At 44.8% G+C, this 13,261-nt stretch overlaps 1 protein-coding gene across 1 annotated transcript in view; it reads left to right on the forward strand.

The window, feature by feature from the left end:
- The window catches only part of LOC115126332 (NMDA receptor synaptonuclear signaling and neuronal migration factor-like), an 82,587-nt gene that overhangs the window by 21,627 nt on the left and 47,699 nt on the right, over window positions 1–13,261 (forward strand). Inside the window, exons 2-4 of the mRNA XM_065016866.1 lie at window positions 10,491–10,552; window positions 10,796–11,590; window positions 11,871–11,937. Of these exons, the coding sequence (XP_064872938.1) occupies window positions 10,491–10,552; window positions 10,796–11,590; window positions 11,871–11,937 (924 nt within the window). The remainder of the gene's footprint in view (window positions 1–10,490; window positions 10,553–10,795; window positions 11,591–11,870; window positions 11,938–13,261) is intronic.

Here is a 13,261-nt window from a genome sequence, read left to right on the forward strand (position 1 = left end):
TGTTTAAATTTAATCAACTCAAAGTTACCACGCTATTTTGTTGATGTAGCCTAGTTTTAATGTAGCCTAGGCTGTTGGCCGACTGGTCAAATATGATGAGGTCTAGTGAAAATTAAATTAGTTTTAGCCTACCTTAGGAAGATGTCAGGTGGCTTTTCTCTCCCCTTGCACCTGGCTATAGTTGGAATTTGGGAAGGTTATGACAGTTTTTCCTTCATGATAAACCGCTTTTTGTGGTCACAGAGCACATTAAATTCTCCACTAAACAAACAGACCTAGGCAGAGATTCAGCACCATGGATAGCGCAGTTGATCAATTGCCCCTGAATCTGACCAGTAGCCCATTGTGCGCCCTCTTTTGTTACCATAACGTCATGAAACAATGACCACGTTTCCATGTAGACAGTATTCCGGATAGTAGCTCATATCCCGCCTAAGATCTTATTCGGGATAAGCTGTTTACAAGCACCTTTGATATCCCGCTCATGAGTATCCCTGTATCCATAAATAAACAGAATATTTATCATTTAAGTAGGCTATATGGGTCAAATGGAATAGTAACTGAAATCTGGACACGGACTCTAGGCCTATATCGTCTCACATGTAGTGTAATATCATATGAACTCCTGCATTACTTGCAGTGCAATTATTCAACACATTTTCATGTTGTCTTGGGAACAGTGTGGAGTGGAGAAATAGGATTTCTTTCTTTCAGCATCTCTTGAAAAAATGTGAATGAGCTTGTAATTTGTTATTTTTGACACTGTTATGCAGACAGTATTTTACCCTAATAAAACATGCACCGAAGTGGAACTGAAGTCTTATCAGAAATGTGTTTTGTCGTTTTCTCAGCTTTTCATTTGCTTAAAGCCTGTTAAACTGACGACGTGGACATTTTCCCACTGTTTTGGAGCTATTGCGTTTTCCCCCAGGTCCCTAAATGAAACAGACAACTTTACAGGTGTTAGCTAGATTACTAATGCATCCATTCTATGAATGTATGACAGTATTCTGGTGAGCACTACTTTATTTAGTCTTCTGAATTCTGGCAGTGTTACGTGTTAGCGGAGCTTTGAATGTGAGATGGAGATCAAGATTGGACATTGTCTATCGTGACTGCGTCTAGAGGTTGTGTGTAGCTTGCACATATAGCAGGCCTGTAGCTGCATATGACTTCGGTAATTTATTTATATACAGGACACAGTCGTGGTCTCAACTTACTGATGAGCGTTAGAATAGTAGAATACACAAGGTGCAATTTCGAAACTTGGTTGTGCATCATCAGTTTTCCTATTGTTATATGTCACTCACGGACAGTCACAGATTAGTCCATGTGTAAGGGGTTCGTAACCGGTGGCAGGGAAGTCAGACGCAGGAGAGCAAAACTAGGTAATAGACGGAGCAGTTTAATTGCAAAAACCAACGGCATAAAGAATAACAAGACATGGGTACAAAACCCGTCGATCACCAGTCAACATGTGAACAAGCACTTACAATAAACAATTCCACACAAAGACATGGGGGGAACAGAGGGTTAAATACACAACACTTAATGAGGGAAATGAGAACCAGGTGTGTAGGAAAACAAGACTACTTAGTCTAGCCAGCTATCTACAGTCATCATCAGCTATCTACAGTGATCATCAGCTATCTACAGTGATCATCAGCTATCTACAGTGATCATCAGCTATCTACAGTAATCATCAGCTATCTACAGTGATCATCAGCTATCTACAGTAATCATCAGCTATCTACAGTAATCATCAGCTATCTACAGTGATCATCAGCTATCTACAGTAATCATCAGCTATCTACAGTGATCATCAGCTATCTACAGTGATCATCAGCTATCTACAGTAATCATCAGCTATCTACAGTCATCATCAGCTATCTACAGTAATCATCAGCTATCTACAGTGATCATCAGCTATCTACAGTAATAATCAGCTATCTACAGTCATCATCAGCTATCTACAGTAATCATCAGCTATCTACAGTGATCATCAGCTATTTACAGTGATCATCAGCTATCTACAGTAATAATCAGCTATCTACAGTCATCATCAGCTATCTACAGTAATCATCAGCTATCTACAGTGATCATCAGCTATCTACAGTAATCATCAGCTATCTACAGTAATCATCAGCTATCTACAGTGATCATCAGCTATCTACAGTAATCATCAGCTATCTACAGTGATCATCAGCTATCTACAGTGATCATCAGCTATCTACAGTAATCATCAGCTATCTACAGTGATCATCAGCTATCTACAGTGATCATCAGCTATCTACAGTGATCATCAGCTATCTACAGTAATAATCAGCTATCTACAGTCATCATCAGCTATCTACAGTAATCATCAGCTATCTACAGTGATCATCAGCTATCTACAGTGATCATCAGCTATCTACAGTAATCATCAGCTATCTACAGTAATCATCAGCTATCTACAGTGATCATCAGCTATCTACAGTGATCATCAGCTATCTACAGTGATCATCAGCTATCTACAGTAATCATCAGCTATCTACAGTAATCATCAGCTATCTACAGTGATCATCAGCTATCTACAGTAATCATCAGCTATCTACAGTAATAATCAGCTATCTACAGTCATCATCAGCTATCTACAGTAATCATCAGCTATCTACAGTGATCATCAGCTATCTACAGTGATCATCAGCTATCTACAGTAATAATCAGCTATCTACAGTCATCATCAGCTATCTACAGTGATCATCAGCTATCTACAGTAATCATCAGCTATCTACAGTGATCATCAGCTATTTACAGTGATCATCAGCTATCTACAGTAATAATCAGCTATCTACAGTCATCATCAGCTATCTACAGTAATCATCAGCTATCTACAGTGATCATCAGCTATCTACAGTGATCATCAGCTAACTACAGTGATCATCAGCTATCTACAGTAATCATCAGCTATCTACAGTGATCATCAGCTATCTACAGTAATAATCAGCTATCTACAGTAATCATCAGCTATCTACAGTAATCATCAGCTATCTACAGTGATCATCAGCTATCTACAGTGATCATCAGCTATTTACAGTGATCATCAGCTATCTACAGTGATCATCAGCTATCTACAGTAATCATCAGCTATCTACAGTGATCATCAGCTATCTACAGTGATCATCAGCTAACTACAGTGATCATCAGCTATCTACAGTGATCATCAGCTATCTACAGTGATCATCAGCTATCTACTGTAATCTGGCCGGACGTGCCCTGACCTCCAGGGTACCCCCATGGATTTTGTTAGTCACTCTCACTCAGAAATCATATTAACATGCCATAAATCATGTAGCTTTAAACTGCCAACACTTCTCACCACCCCCCATGGCAATTACAATTGAAGGAAATTAGCTGTGAAACTGCAAAACAAAATGGTTCTGTAAACCAAAGTTATTTACCTATTGATAATAAAATGCTTTTTCTGCTAATAGGTCCCTCTGTAAGTATTAAACTATAGTTGTAAATCCTGGTGCTGAGTTAATGTGTAGCAGCTAATAAGCAATGTGTTAGTACAGGGGTTGCCAAACATTTGAATTTTTATTAATTTAGCAAATGTTCTTATCCAGAGCTACTTACAGTAAATGCATACATGTCATAATTTTTTCCCTCCATACTGGTTCCCTGTGGGAATCTACAAACCTGGCGTTGCAAGCACCATGTGTAATGATCTTCTTCATCTGATGAGTATGAAAGATCGGACCAAAACGCAGAGTGGTAAGTGTCCATTTTAATAAAATATAACTGAACACTGAATACAAAATAACCAAAGTGAAACAATGAAAATCGAAACAGTTCTACATGGTGAAACACAGACACAGAAAACAACTACCCACAAACCACAGGTGGGAAAAGGCTACCTAAATATGGTTCTCAATCAGAGACAATGACAGACAGCTGTCTGATTGAGAACCATACCCGGCCAAAAACAAAGAAATACAAAAACATAGAAAAAAGAACATAGAATTCCCACCCTAGTCACACCCTGGCGTAACCAAAATAGAGAATAAAAAGCCTCTCTATGGCCAGGGCGTGACCTTAGAGCTTGTTATGTCTCTATTTCGGTTTGGTCAGGGTGTGATTTGGGTGGGCATTCTGTGTTTTTTCAGGACTGTTTCGGTTATTCCCTTTGTTATTTTGTTATAGTGTTCTGTTTTAATAAAACAAGCATGAACACTTACCACGCTGCGATTTGGTCCGATGATTCCTCTTCGTCAGACGACGAATATCGTTACAGAACTACCCACCACAAACGGACCAAGCAGCGTGGTAAAGAGGAGCAGAGGGTTCAGGACTCCTGGACTTGGGAGGAGATATTGGACGGACAGGGACCCTGGAGACAGGAGAGGTGCGAGTGTTAAGCACCAGATCTCCAGTGCTCCCCCACAGCCCGGTTCGACCTGTGCCTGCACTCTGGAGGGGCCGGGCTAAAGTGGGCATTCAGCCTGGAGGAGTGGTGCCCCACGCACCAGACTGTCTCCCGTCTCCTCCCTCCAGAGGTGCCCTTCAGTCCGGAGCTTCCAGAGGTGCCCTTCAGTCCGGAGCTTCCAGAGGTGCCCTTCAGTCCGGAGCTTCCAGAGGCGCCCTTCAGTCCGGATCTTCCAGAGGTGCCCTTCAGTCCGGATCTTCCAGAGGTGCCCTTCAGTCCGGATCTTCCAGCGACGCCCTCCAGTCCGGAGCCTCCAGAGGTGCCCTTCAGTCCGGAGCGTCCAGAGGCGCCCTTCAGTCCGGAGCTTCCAGAGGTGCCCTTCAGTCCGGAGCCTCCAGAGGCGCCCTTCAGTCCGGAGCTTCCAGAGGTGCCCTTCAGTCCGGAGCCTCCAGAGGTGCCCTTCAGTCCGGAGCTTCCAGAGGTGCCCTTCAATCCGGAGCTTCCAGAGGTGCTCTTCAGTCCAGAGCCTCCAGAGGTGCCCTTCAGTCCGGAGCTTCCAGAGGTGACCTTCAGTCCGGAGCTTCCAGAGGTGCCCTTCAGTCCGGAGCTTCCAGAGGTGCCCTTCAGTCCGGAGTCTCCAGAGGTGCCCTTCAGTCCGGAGCCTCCAGAGGTGCCCTTCAGTCCGGAGCTTCCAGAGGTGCCCTTCAGTCCGGAGCTTCCAGAGGTGCCCTTCAGTCCGGAGCTTCCAGAGGTGCCCTTCAGTCCGGAGCTTCCAGAGGCGCCCTTCAGTCCGGAGCTTCCAGAGGTGCCCTTCAGTCCGGAGCTTCCAGAGGCGCCCTTCAGTCCGGAGCTTCCAGAGGCGCCCTTCAGTCCGGAGCTTCCAGAGGCGCCCTTCAGTCCGGAGCTTCCAGAGGTGCCCTTCAATCCGGAGCTTCCAGAGCGCCCTTCAGTCCGGAGCTTCCAGAGCTGCCCTTCAATCCGGAGCTTCCAGAGGCGCCCTTCAGTCCGGAGCTTCCAGAGGCGCCCTTCAGTCCGGAGCTTCCAGAGGTGCCCTTCAGTCTGGAGCTTCCAGAGGTGCCCTTCAGTCCGGAGCTTCCAGAGGCGCCCTTCAGTCCGGAGCTTCCAGAGGTGCCCTTCAGTCCGGAGCTTCCAGAGGTGCCCTTCAATCCGGATCTTCCAGCGACGCCCTCCAGTCCGGGGCTCTCTACGAGGGTGCCCAGTCCGGGGCCCGATACGAGGGTCCCCAGTCTGGGGTCGGCGGCGAGGGTCCCCGCTCTAGAGGTGCCACATAAGTGGGCCAAGCCAGAAGTGGGGCGGGGTCTATGTCCCTCACCAGAGCCGCCACCGTGGAGAAATGCCCACCCAGACCCTCCCCTATAGGTTCAGTTTTTGCGTCCAGAGTCCGCACCTTTGGGGGGGTGGACTGTCACGACCTGTCACTGACCTTAGAGCTTTTTATGTCTCTATTTTGGTTTGGTCAGGGTGTGATTTGGGTGGAAATTCTATGTTCCTTTTTCCATGTTTTTGTATTTCTTTGTTTTGGCCGGGTATGGTTGTCAATCAGGGACAGCTGTCTATTGTTGAACTATATTTAGGTAGATCTTTCCCACAGGGTTTTTGTGGGTAGTTAATTTCTGTTTAGTGTTTTGCACCTTTCAGGACTGTTTTGGTTATTCCCTTTGTTATTTTGTTATAGTGTTCAGTTTTAATAAAACAAGCATGAACACTTAGCAAGCTGCGCTTTGGTCCGATGATTCCTCTTCTTCAGATGATGAATACCGTTACACCATGCTCTAGCAACTGAGCCACTCGGGGACCCCCTTCCAGCATTGGGGAACATCCGGTGCCATCCCTAGGCGCATGCGCAACGTCTATTTCTATGGGCACAAGCACTGTTCATGACACAAACTGTTCACACCTCTCTTGTTGGTGGAGAGAATTTTGCACATTTAAGGCTTATTATCTTGAATTATACATATAATGTTATGGGGTTGTCATGACTGTCCTGATCAGGTCAGGTTACAGGAGACCACAACCCTACAGATTATCTCTCAACCCCAACAGAGGAGGAGAGATCTAGGGGTCTGAAGATGTGGGGGTTTTATGACCCGTCACGCCCCTGGTAAAATCTCAGGCCACAGACCAATTCCTTTGTCCTGTTACTATGGAGAACCAGCCTCAGAACATTAAACATGAAATAAAGGGACTTTGGAACAATGGTTTCCGTCAGCCACAATGGTGGTCATGACGATAGATGGAATATGAAAATGTATGTCATTTTTGTTTTGTTATTAAAGGTTAATAGATGACGTTATTACGAAAACATTGTAATGTGAAGAGTTTTCATAGTATATGTTTGATGTTTATACTGTACATTGTACGTTGTATGGAAAATATCCAAATCAAGGAGAATGTTTTGGGGAAGATGAAATGTGAAGTTAGTCGTCTAAAATCGGATCTGAGTAAAATCTAGACCGTACCCTCATTAACTTGGTACGCCCAGAGAATTGCCCTAAAGGCGGTCACGCCCACTTCTGACCGAAGGGTATAAAACCTGTGAGTAAAGAATTTACAGAGAAGACTACGTGACCCAAGCTGCAGCCAAGGTCTAAAAAGTCAACAAACCCAGAACGCAACACAAGTTTGAAGACAAAGAAATATTTTTCTACCCAAGCTACGGATGAGTAGCTGTGTCTAAGCTGGTGAATTCAAGCTGGACCCCCTAGCATCCAATCCCAGCGAATCGTGGTATCTAAACGGTTTCATCCCTATGCTGTGAGCTCTGAGCTACAGAGCTGTCTGTCCTCAGAAGACCCCTTCCAGAGCAAGGGTGAGGGAACAGACTCCTAAGCCAAAAGGACGCTGACATCGTGAGGATGACCAGAAAGGTGTGCCGGGGAAGTGCGTCATCGAGCAGCCTGAACGGTCCCCTGAACAGTCCACGCAGAGAATCCTCGGAGGTCCTCCCCAAGTAATTACATCATTATATTCTGACCCATAAGAGCGGCAGTTTGGGGCAAGGCTAGGGTTAGAATAGCATAGCTGACAAATTCACCCAAATGTATATTTTTCTTGTGTACTTTCTTTTTTCTCTCTCTCTTTGAAATCCCCATATTGGGTAACACGCGCCACAGTGTGTTGGCCCGTTATACTAAGTTCTAATCAATAGCCTAGACTGTGTTTTGTCTATGTGTATCGTTTATCATCATTTTAGCTTTCTCGTAAATAAATATTCAACTAAGATTGGTGTGGTACGAACTCATTGGTGAGACCCGGGTCTGTGCAGTTTCACGGACTATACAACGTTCAGAGCGAGATGGTAGAGGTAACTGGTTAATTAGCGGCTGTTGTAAATCGATATTCTGATATTCTTTGAGTTAATTTGGGAAATAGAAACTCAATAAAAACTAGTGTTCCCATGGTGCCCCAGGTTAATGAGTTAATATTTGCTTGTTTCAGTTAATCAAGCAAATTTAAAATTTTAATCTTTCGATGAACAACAGTCGTCAGTCATCACATTAACTAATACAACGTCACGACAGGGTGCAAAGGAAATGTGGCAGTTCTAAAGCAAATTTTATTGTATTGTCGAATGTGTATTTATCTGATATATCATGGCAACCCCCTATCATGGCAACCCCCTATATATATATATATATATACAGTATATATACAGTTGAAGTCGGAAGTTTACATACACCTTAGCCAAATACATTTAAACTCAGTTTTTCCCAATTCCTGACATTTAATCCAAGTAAAAATTCCCTTTCTTAGGTCAGTTAGAATCACCACTTTATTTTAAGAATGTGAAATTCCAGATTAATAGTAGAGAGAATTATTTATTTCAGCTTTTATTTCTTTCATCACATTCCCAGTAGGTCAGAAGTTTACATACACTCAATTAGTACTTGGTATCATTGCCTTTAAATTACATTTTGGCCCATTCCTCCTGACAGAGCTGTTGTAACTGAGTCAGGTTTGTAAGGCCTTCTTTCTCGCACACACTTTTTCAGTTCTGCCCACAAATGTTCTATAGGATTGAGGTCAGGGCTTTGTGATGGCCACTCCAATACCTTGACTTTGTTGTCCTTAAGCGATGTTACCACAACTTTGGAAGTATACTTGGGGTCATTGTCCATTTGGAAGACCCATTTGCAACCTAGCTTTAACTTCTTGAATGATGTCTTGATATGTTGCTTCAATATATCTGCATAATTGTCCTCCCTCGTGATGCTGCCTCCTACAGCAAAGCACCCCCACAACATGATGCTGCCACCCCCATGCTTCACGGTTGGGATGGTGTTCTTCGGTTTGCAAGCCTCCCCCTTTTCCTCCAAACATAGCAATGGTCATTATGGCCAAACAATTCTATTTTTGTTTCGTCAAACCAGAGGACATTTCTCCAAAAAGTACAATCTTTGTCCCCATGTGCAGTTGCAAACCGTAGTCTGTCTTTTTTATGGCGGTTTTAGAGCAGGGGCTTCTTCCTTACTGAGCGACCTTTCAGGTTATGTCGATATAGGACTTGTTTTACTGTGGATATTTATACTTTTGTACCTGTTTCTTCCAGCATTTTCACAAGGTCCTTTGCTGTTGTTCTGGGATTGATTTGCACTTTTCGCACCAAAGTACGTTCATCTCTAGGAGACAGAACACGTCTCTTTCCTGAGCGGTATGACGGCTCCCAAGGATGAATCAGACTCTACAAGGTATTGGCTGATTTCTTTTGATTTTCCCATGATGTCAAGCAAAGAGCCACTGAGTTTGAAGGTAGACCTTGAAATACATCCACAGGTACACCTCCAATTGACTCCAATGATGTCAATTAGCCTATCAGAATCTTCTAAAACCATGACATCATTTTCAGGAATTTTCCAAGCTGTTTAAAGGCACAGTCAACTTAGTGTATGTAAACTTGTGATACAGTGAATTGCAAGTGAAATAATCTGTTTGTAAACAGTTGTTGGAAAAATGTCTTGTGTCATGCACAAAGTAGATGTCCTAACCAACTTGCTAAAACTATAGTTTGTTAACAAGAAATTTATGGAGTGGTTGAAAAATGAGTTTTAATGACTCCAACCTAAGTGTATGTAAACTTCCGACTTCAACTGTATATATATATATATATATATATATATATATATATATATATATACATATATATATATTTGTGTGTAACAGGGCTGAATCAGGGCTGAATCTCTAGACCTGCTTGCGACAGGGAGATGGATTAGAGCCAGGGACGATCCTATAAAGCAACATCACTTCCTGTCGGCCCCCTCAACTCGGGGATAAGGCCCTCGCCAGCTTTCTTCTCTGAGAATATAAAATACACATGTACGCAAAGCCACTCACACAAGAACAACCACACATTATTCATATTGACAACCATGAAAAGACGGACTTGCAAATCCACACATAGAAATTAATATCCAGGGGGAGTGGTTGAAAAACTAGTTTTGATGACTCCAATATATATATACAGTTGAAGTCGGAAGTTTACATATACTTAGGTTGGAGTCATTAAAACTTGTTTTTCAACCACTCTCTCTCTCTCTTTCTCTCTCTCCCCTCTCTCTCTCTCTCTCTCTCTCTCTCCCCCCTCTCTCTCCTCTCTCTCTCTCTCTCCCCTCTCTCTCTCTCTCTCTCTCTCTCTCTCTCCTCTCTCTCTCTCTCTCTCTCTCTCTCTCTCTCTCCCTCTCTCTCTCTCTCTCTCCCACCTCTCTCTCTCTCTCTCTCTCTCTCTCTCGCTCTCTCTCCCCTCTCTCTCCCTCTCTCTCTCTCTCTCTCTCTAGCTCTCTCTCTCCCACCTCTCTCTCTCTCTCTCTCTCTCTCTCTCTCTCTCACCTCTCTCTCTCTCTCTCTCTCTCTCTCTCTCCCACCTCTTTCTCTCTCTCTCTCTCTCTCTCTCTCTCTCTCTCTCTCTCTCTCTCTCTCTCTCCCTCTCTCTCTCTCTCTCTCTCTCTCCCCCCTCTCTCTCTCTCTCTCTCTTAAGTAAACAAAAACAACAATCTTCTTATCTTTCTCTCTCACTGTCACTCATGTGTTGACATCAGCGTGTGTCATGTGTGTGTCTCTACAGAGCAGCGCGAGCATTTGGAGAGTACCTGTCCCACACACACCCTGAGAACCAAAACGGATCAGGTCAGCATCCCTCCCTAACTGCCACCGTTTGTTCTCCCTCCATTTTTCTGTTCATTTTCCTCACGTGCTTTTCTCTCTTTTCTTTTGGAACAGCATATTTACTCTATCCTCGAATTGATATGTAAATCACTGATGGAGGATAATGTTCCACTCTCCTATTCTCTGTCCTATCTGTTCTCGATTTCTATTTGTCTTATTCTGTAACTCCTCCATCTCTCTCTCTCCTTCTGCTTCACCTTGCAGCCCATCTCCTGTCTGACACGTTTGTGGGCCCAGACTCTGACTCCCCTGGTGGTGTCCGTCATCACAACAACAACCATCCATACCCCCACAGGGGTTCTCCAGCCCTCCCTGAGTCCAGCCTGGTGAAATCTCCGCTGGGCCACCTCCAGCCCCCGCCCCCCTCCATCACCACCACCAAGACCCGCCTGTCTCTGGAGCGCAGCTTCTCAGCTGAAGAGGACCAGCAGAAGTGTGTGGAGTGCGCCCTGCAGCCTGCCCGTGTCTACACCATCACCGGAGAGCACAGTATGCTGGGTAGCAACCGGGGCAGCAAGGAGAGCCTGGAGCTGGAAGTGCTGAAGGGGGCGTCGACCCTGGTCCAGCCCTCTACCTCCCCCTCCTCCACCTCCTCCCCCACCCAGCACCACCTTCGCCATGGACACCGTGGCAACACTCATCGCGACGATGGGAGCCATCGTCACGGCAACCCTGTTGCCGGCGGCAGCAGCAGCAACCACCACACCCTGGCTGTTACCGGCGGGGGTGCTGCCCACCATGGTCACCATGGCAGCCACCACCACCTGTCCCAGCAGCCCCTGTCAAGCTCGGTCAGCGCCCACAACATCCGCAGCTGGGGTGAGGGGGGAAAGGGGGGCTCGCGGGAGGACTGCAGCCTCAACATGGCCTTGGACTCTAGCGGGGCTCCATCCCGTAGCCAGGGCTCCCTGGATCTAGAGAGCTCCCGCGAGGCAGGCAAGCAACACAGACTCCTTGAGAGGATGTGGAGTGTGGACCGGATGACTGGGCTGGAGAGAGGTGAGCCGGGGGAGACAGAGAGGGAGAGGCGCTGAAATCCAAAGGGGGTTGTGTGGTGAAGGGGGGGTCGATGTTAGTTGGATTGTGGCGTGGTCTGTATTTCTGACTCTTCGTCTCTCCTCTGCTCTCTCTCCCTGTGCGTCTCCCTCTCTCCCTCTGTGGAGTGGACTGGTGCTGTGCCCTTTGAGGTTTCCTATCGTTGCTATAAAGCTTTTAAAAACATACACACTATGTGGCTGGCTGCTACTGTAACTTCCATTCATTATCTCTCTCGCCACAGAGGACAACAACTGGTACCCAAAAGAAAATATGTTCAGCTTTCAGACTGCTTCTACCACCATGCAGGCGTGAGTACCCAGGCCTCACACACATACACAGAAGCACACACACACACACACACACACACACACACACACACACACACACACACACACACACACACACACACACACACACACACACACACACACACACACACACACACACACACACACACACACACACACACACACATATATACAAACATATAATATTATCAAACAAACATACCACATAGAGGACCAAACAGTTAGACACACACATATATGTCCATAGACTAGTGCACACCCACACACATTCACATACATAATATCTCCCACAACAAGCCACAGTTGTCTACAGTAAGCTAGTTACAGTGAATCAGTGTGACCTTAGGGACAGATGCTTGTGCAGGTGCTAGCCCTGCTAACAACTGAACACCTGTCTCTCTGGGAACACACTGACATCCCAGCTAGCACATTTGGTTCCTTGGAAATTGTGGGGACGTACATTTTTCATTTCCCATTGGCTCTGGGAACTATGTTTCCTGACTGGTAAAACTGAACGTTCTGAGAACGGAAGTGAACATTTCGCCTGATTTGGGAGGGGAAAATGTTAGAGGGATGTGTTAGAGGGTTTCACTATGGTTCCCTGACAGTTTTCCTGGGAGGTTTTATTAATGTTCTGAGAACATGTTAGCTTAGTTTGGGTTAATTGTTTTAAACTCCAAGCACAGATAGGACCCATGGAATTTTTTTGCTTAGGCATTAATTATGCAAACACATTTTTTTATGTTTTATTGTGACACAGCATCAGTGAGTTTCAAACCTATGATCTTCTGTTCTTTACCCTTGGAATTAGTCCACCGCACCACCAGGATGGAGCTAGTAAGGCATCATAAAAAGCTGTTTATTTTAGTCTATTCAAACAGACCCCATTTCAAAGGAAACAAGCCCTCATTAAGATCAGGTGTGGACAATTAGTTGGCGCGCCAACACACCTGAACACACTTAACAAGATAGAGGATAGAGAGAGTTTTGTTATTTTAACATTACTAATGCTTTCTTGCGTTTCTTTATGGAACGTGTTCTTAACGTTCTGAGACCATGACATTAAATAAAACCATGAGGAAACCTACAGACAAACGTTACGCTGATTTTAATCAAAAAACACTCTCTGTTTGGCATAGAGGGACAAGAGTAATATGAGATGAAAGGCAAGTTCCTAACACACTAGAGCTCTGTGAGCCGTCCACAGTAATAGGGGCAGACGTTTTCATCAAGAGAGACCTTTAGAAAATATATACATTTTCGATAACACTAAACATACAAATATGTATTTTACAGTTATAAGGAAAGTGAAATCTTATAGTTA

The sequence above is a fragment of the Oncorhynchus nerka genome, linkage group LG4 (assembly GCF_034236695.1).
Source record: "Oncorhynchus nerka isolate Pitt River linkage group LG4, Oner_Uvic_2.0, whole genome shotgun sequence".
In the NCBI taxonomy this organism is placed as follows: domain Eukaryota; kingdom Metazoa; phylum Chordata; class Actinopteri; order Salmoniformes; family Salmonidae; genus Oncorhynchus; species Oncorhynchus nerka.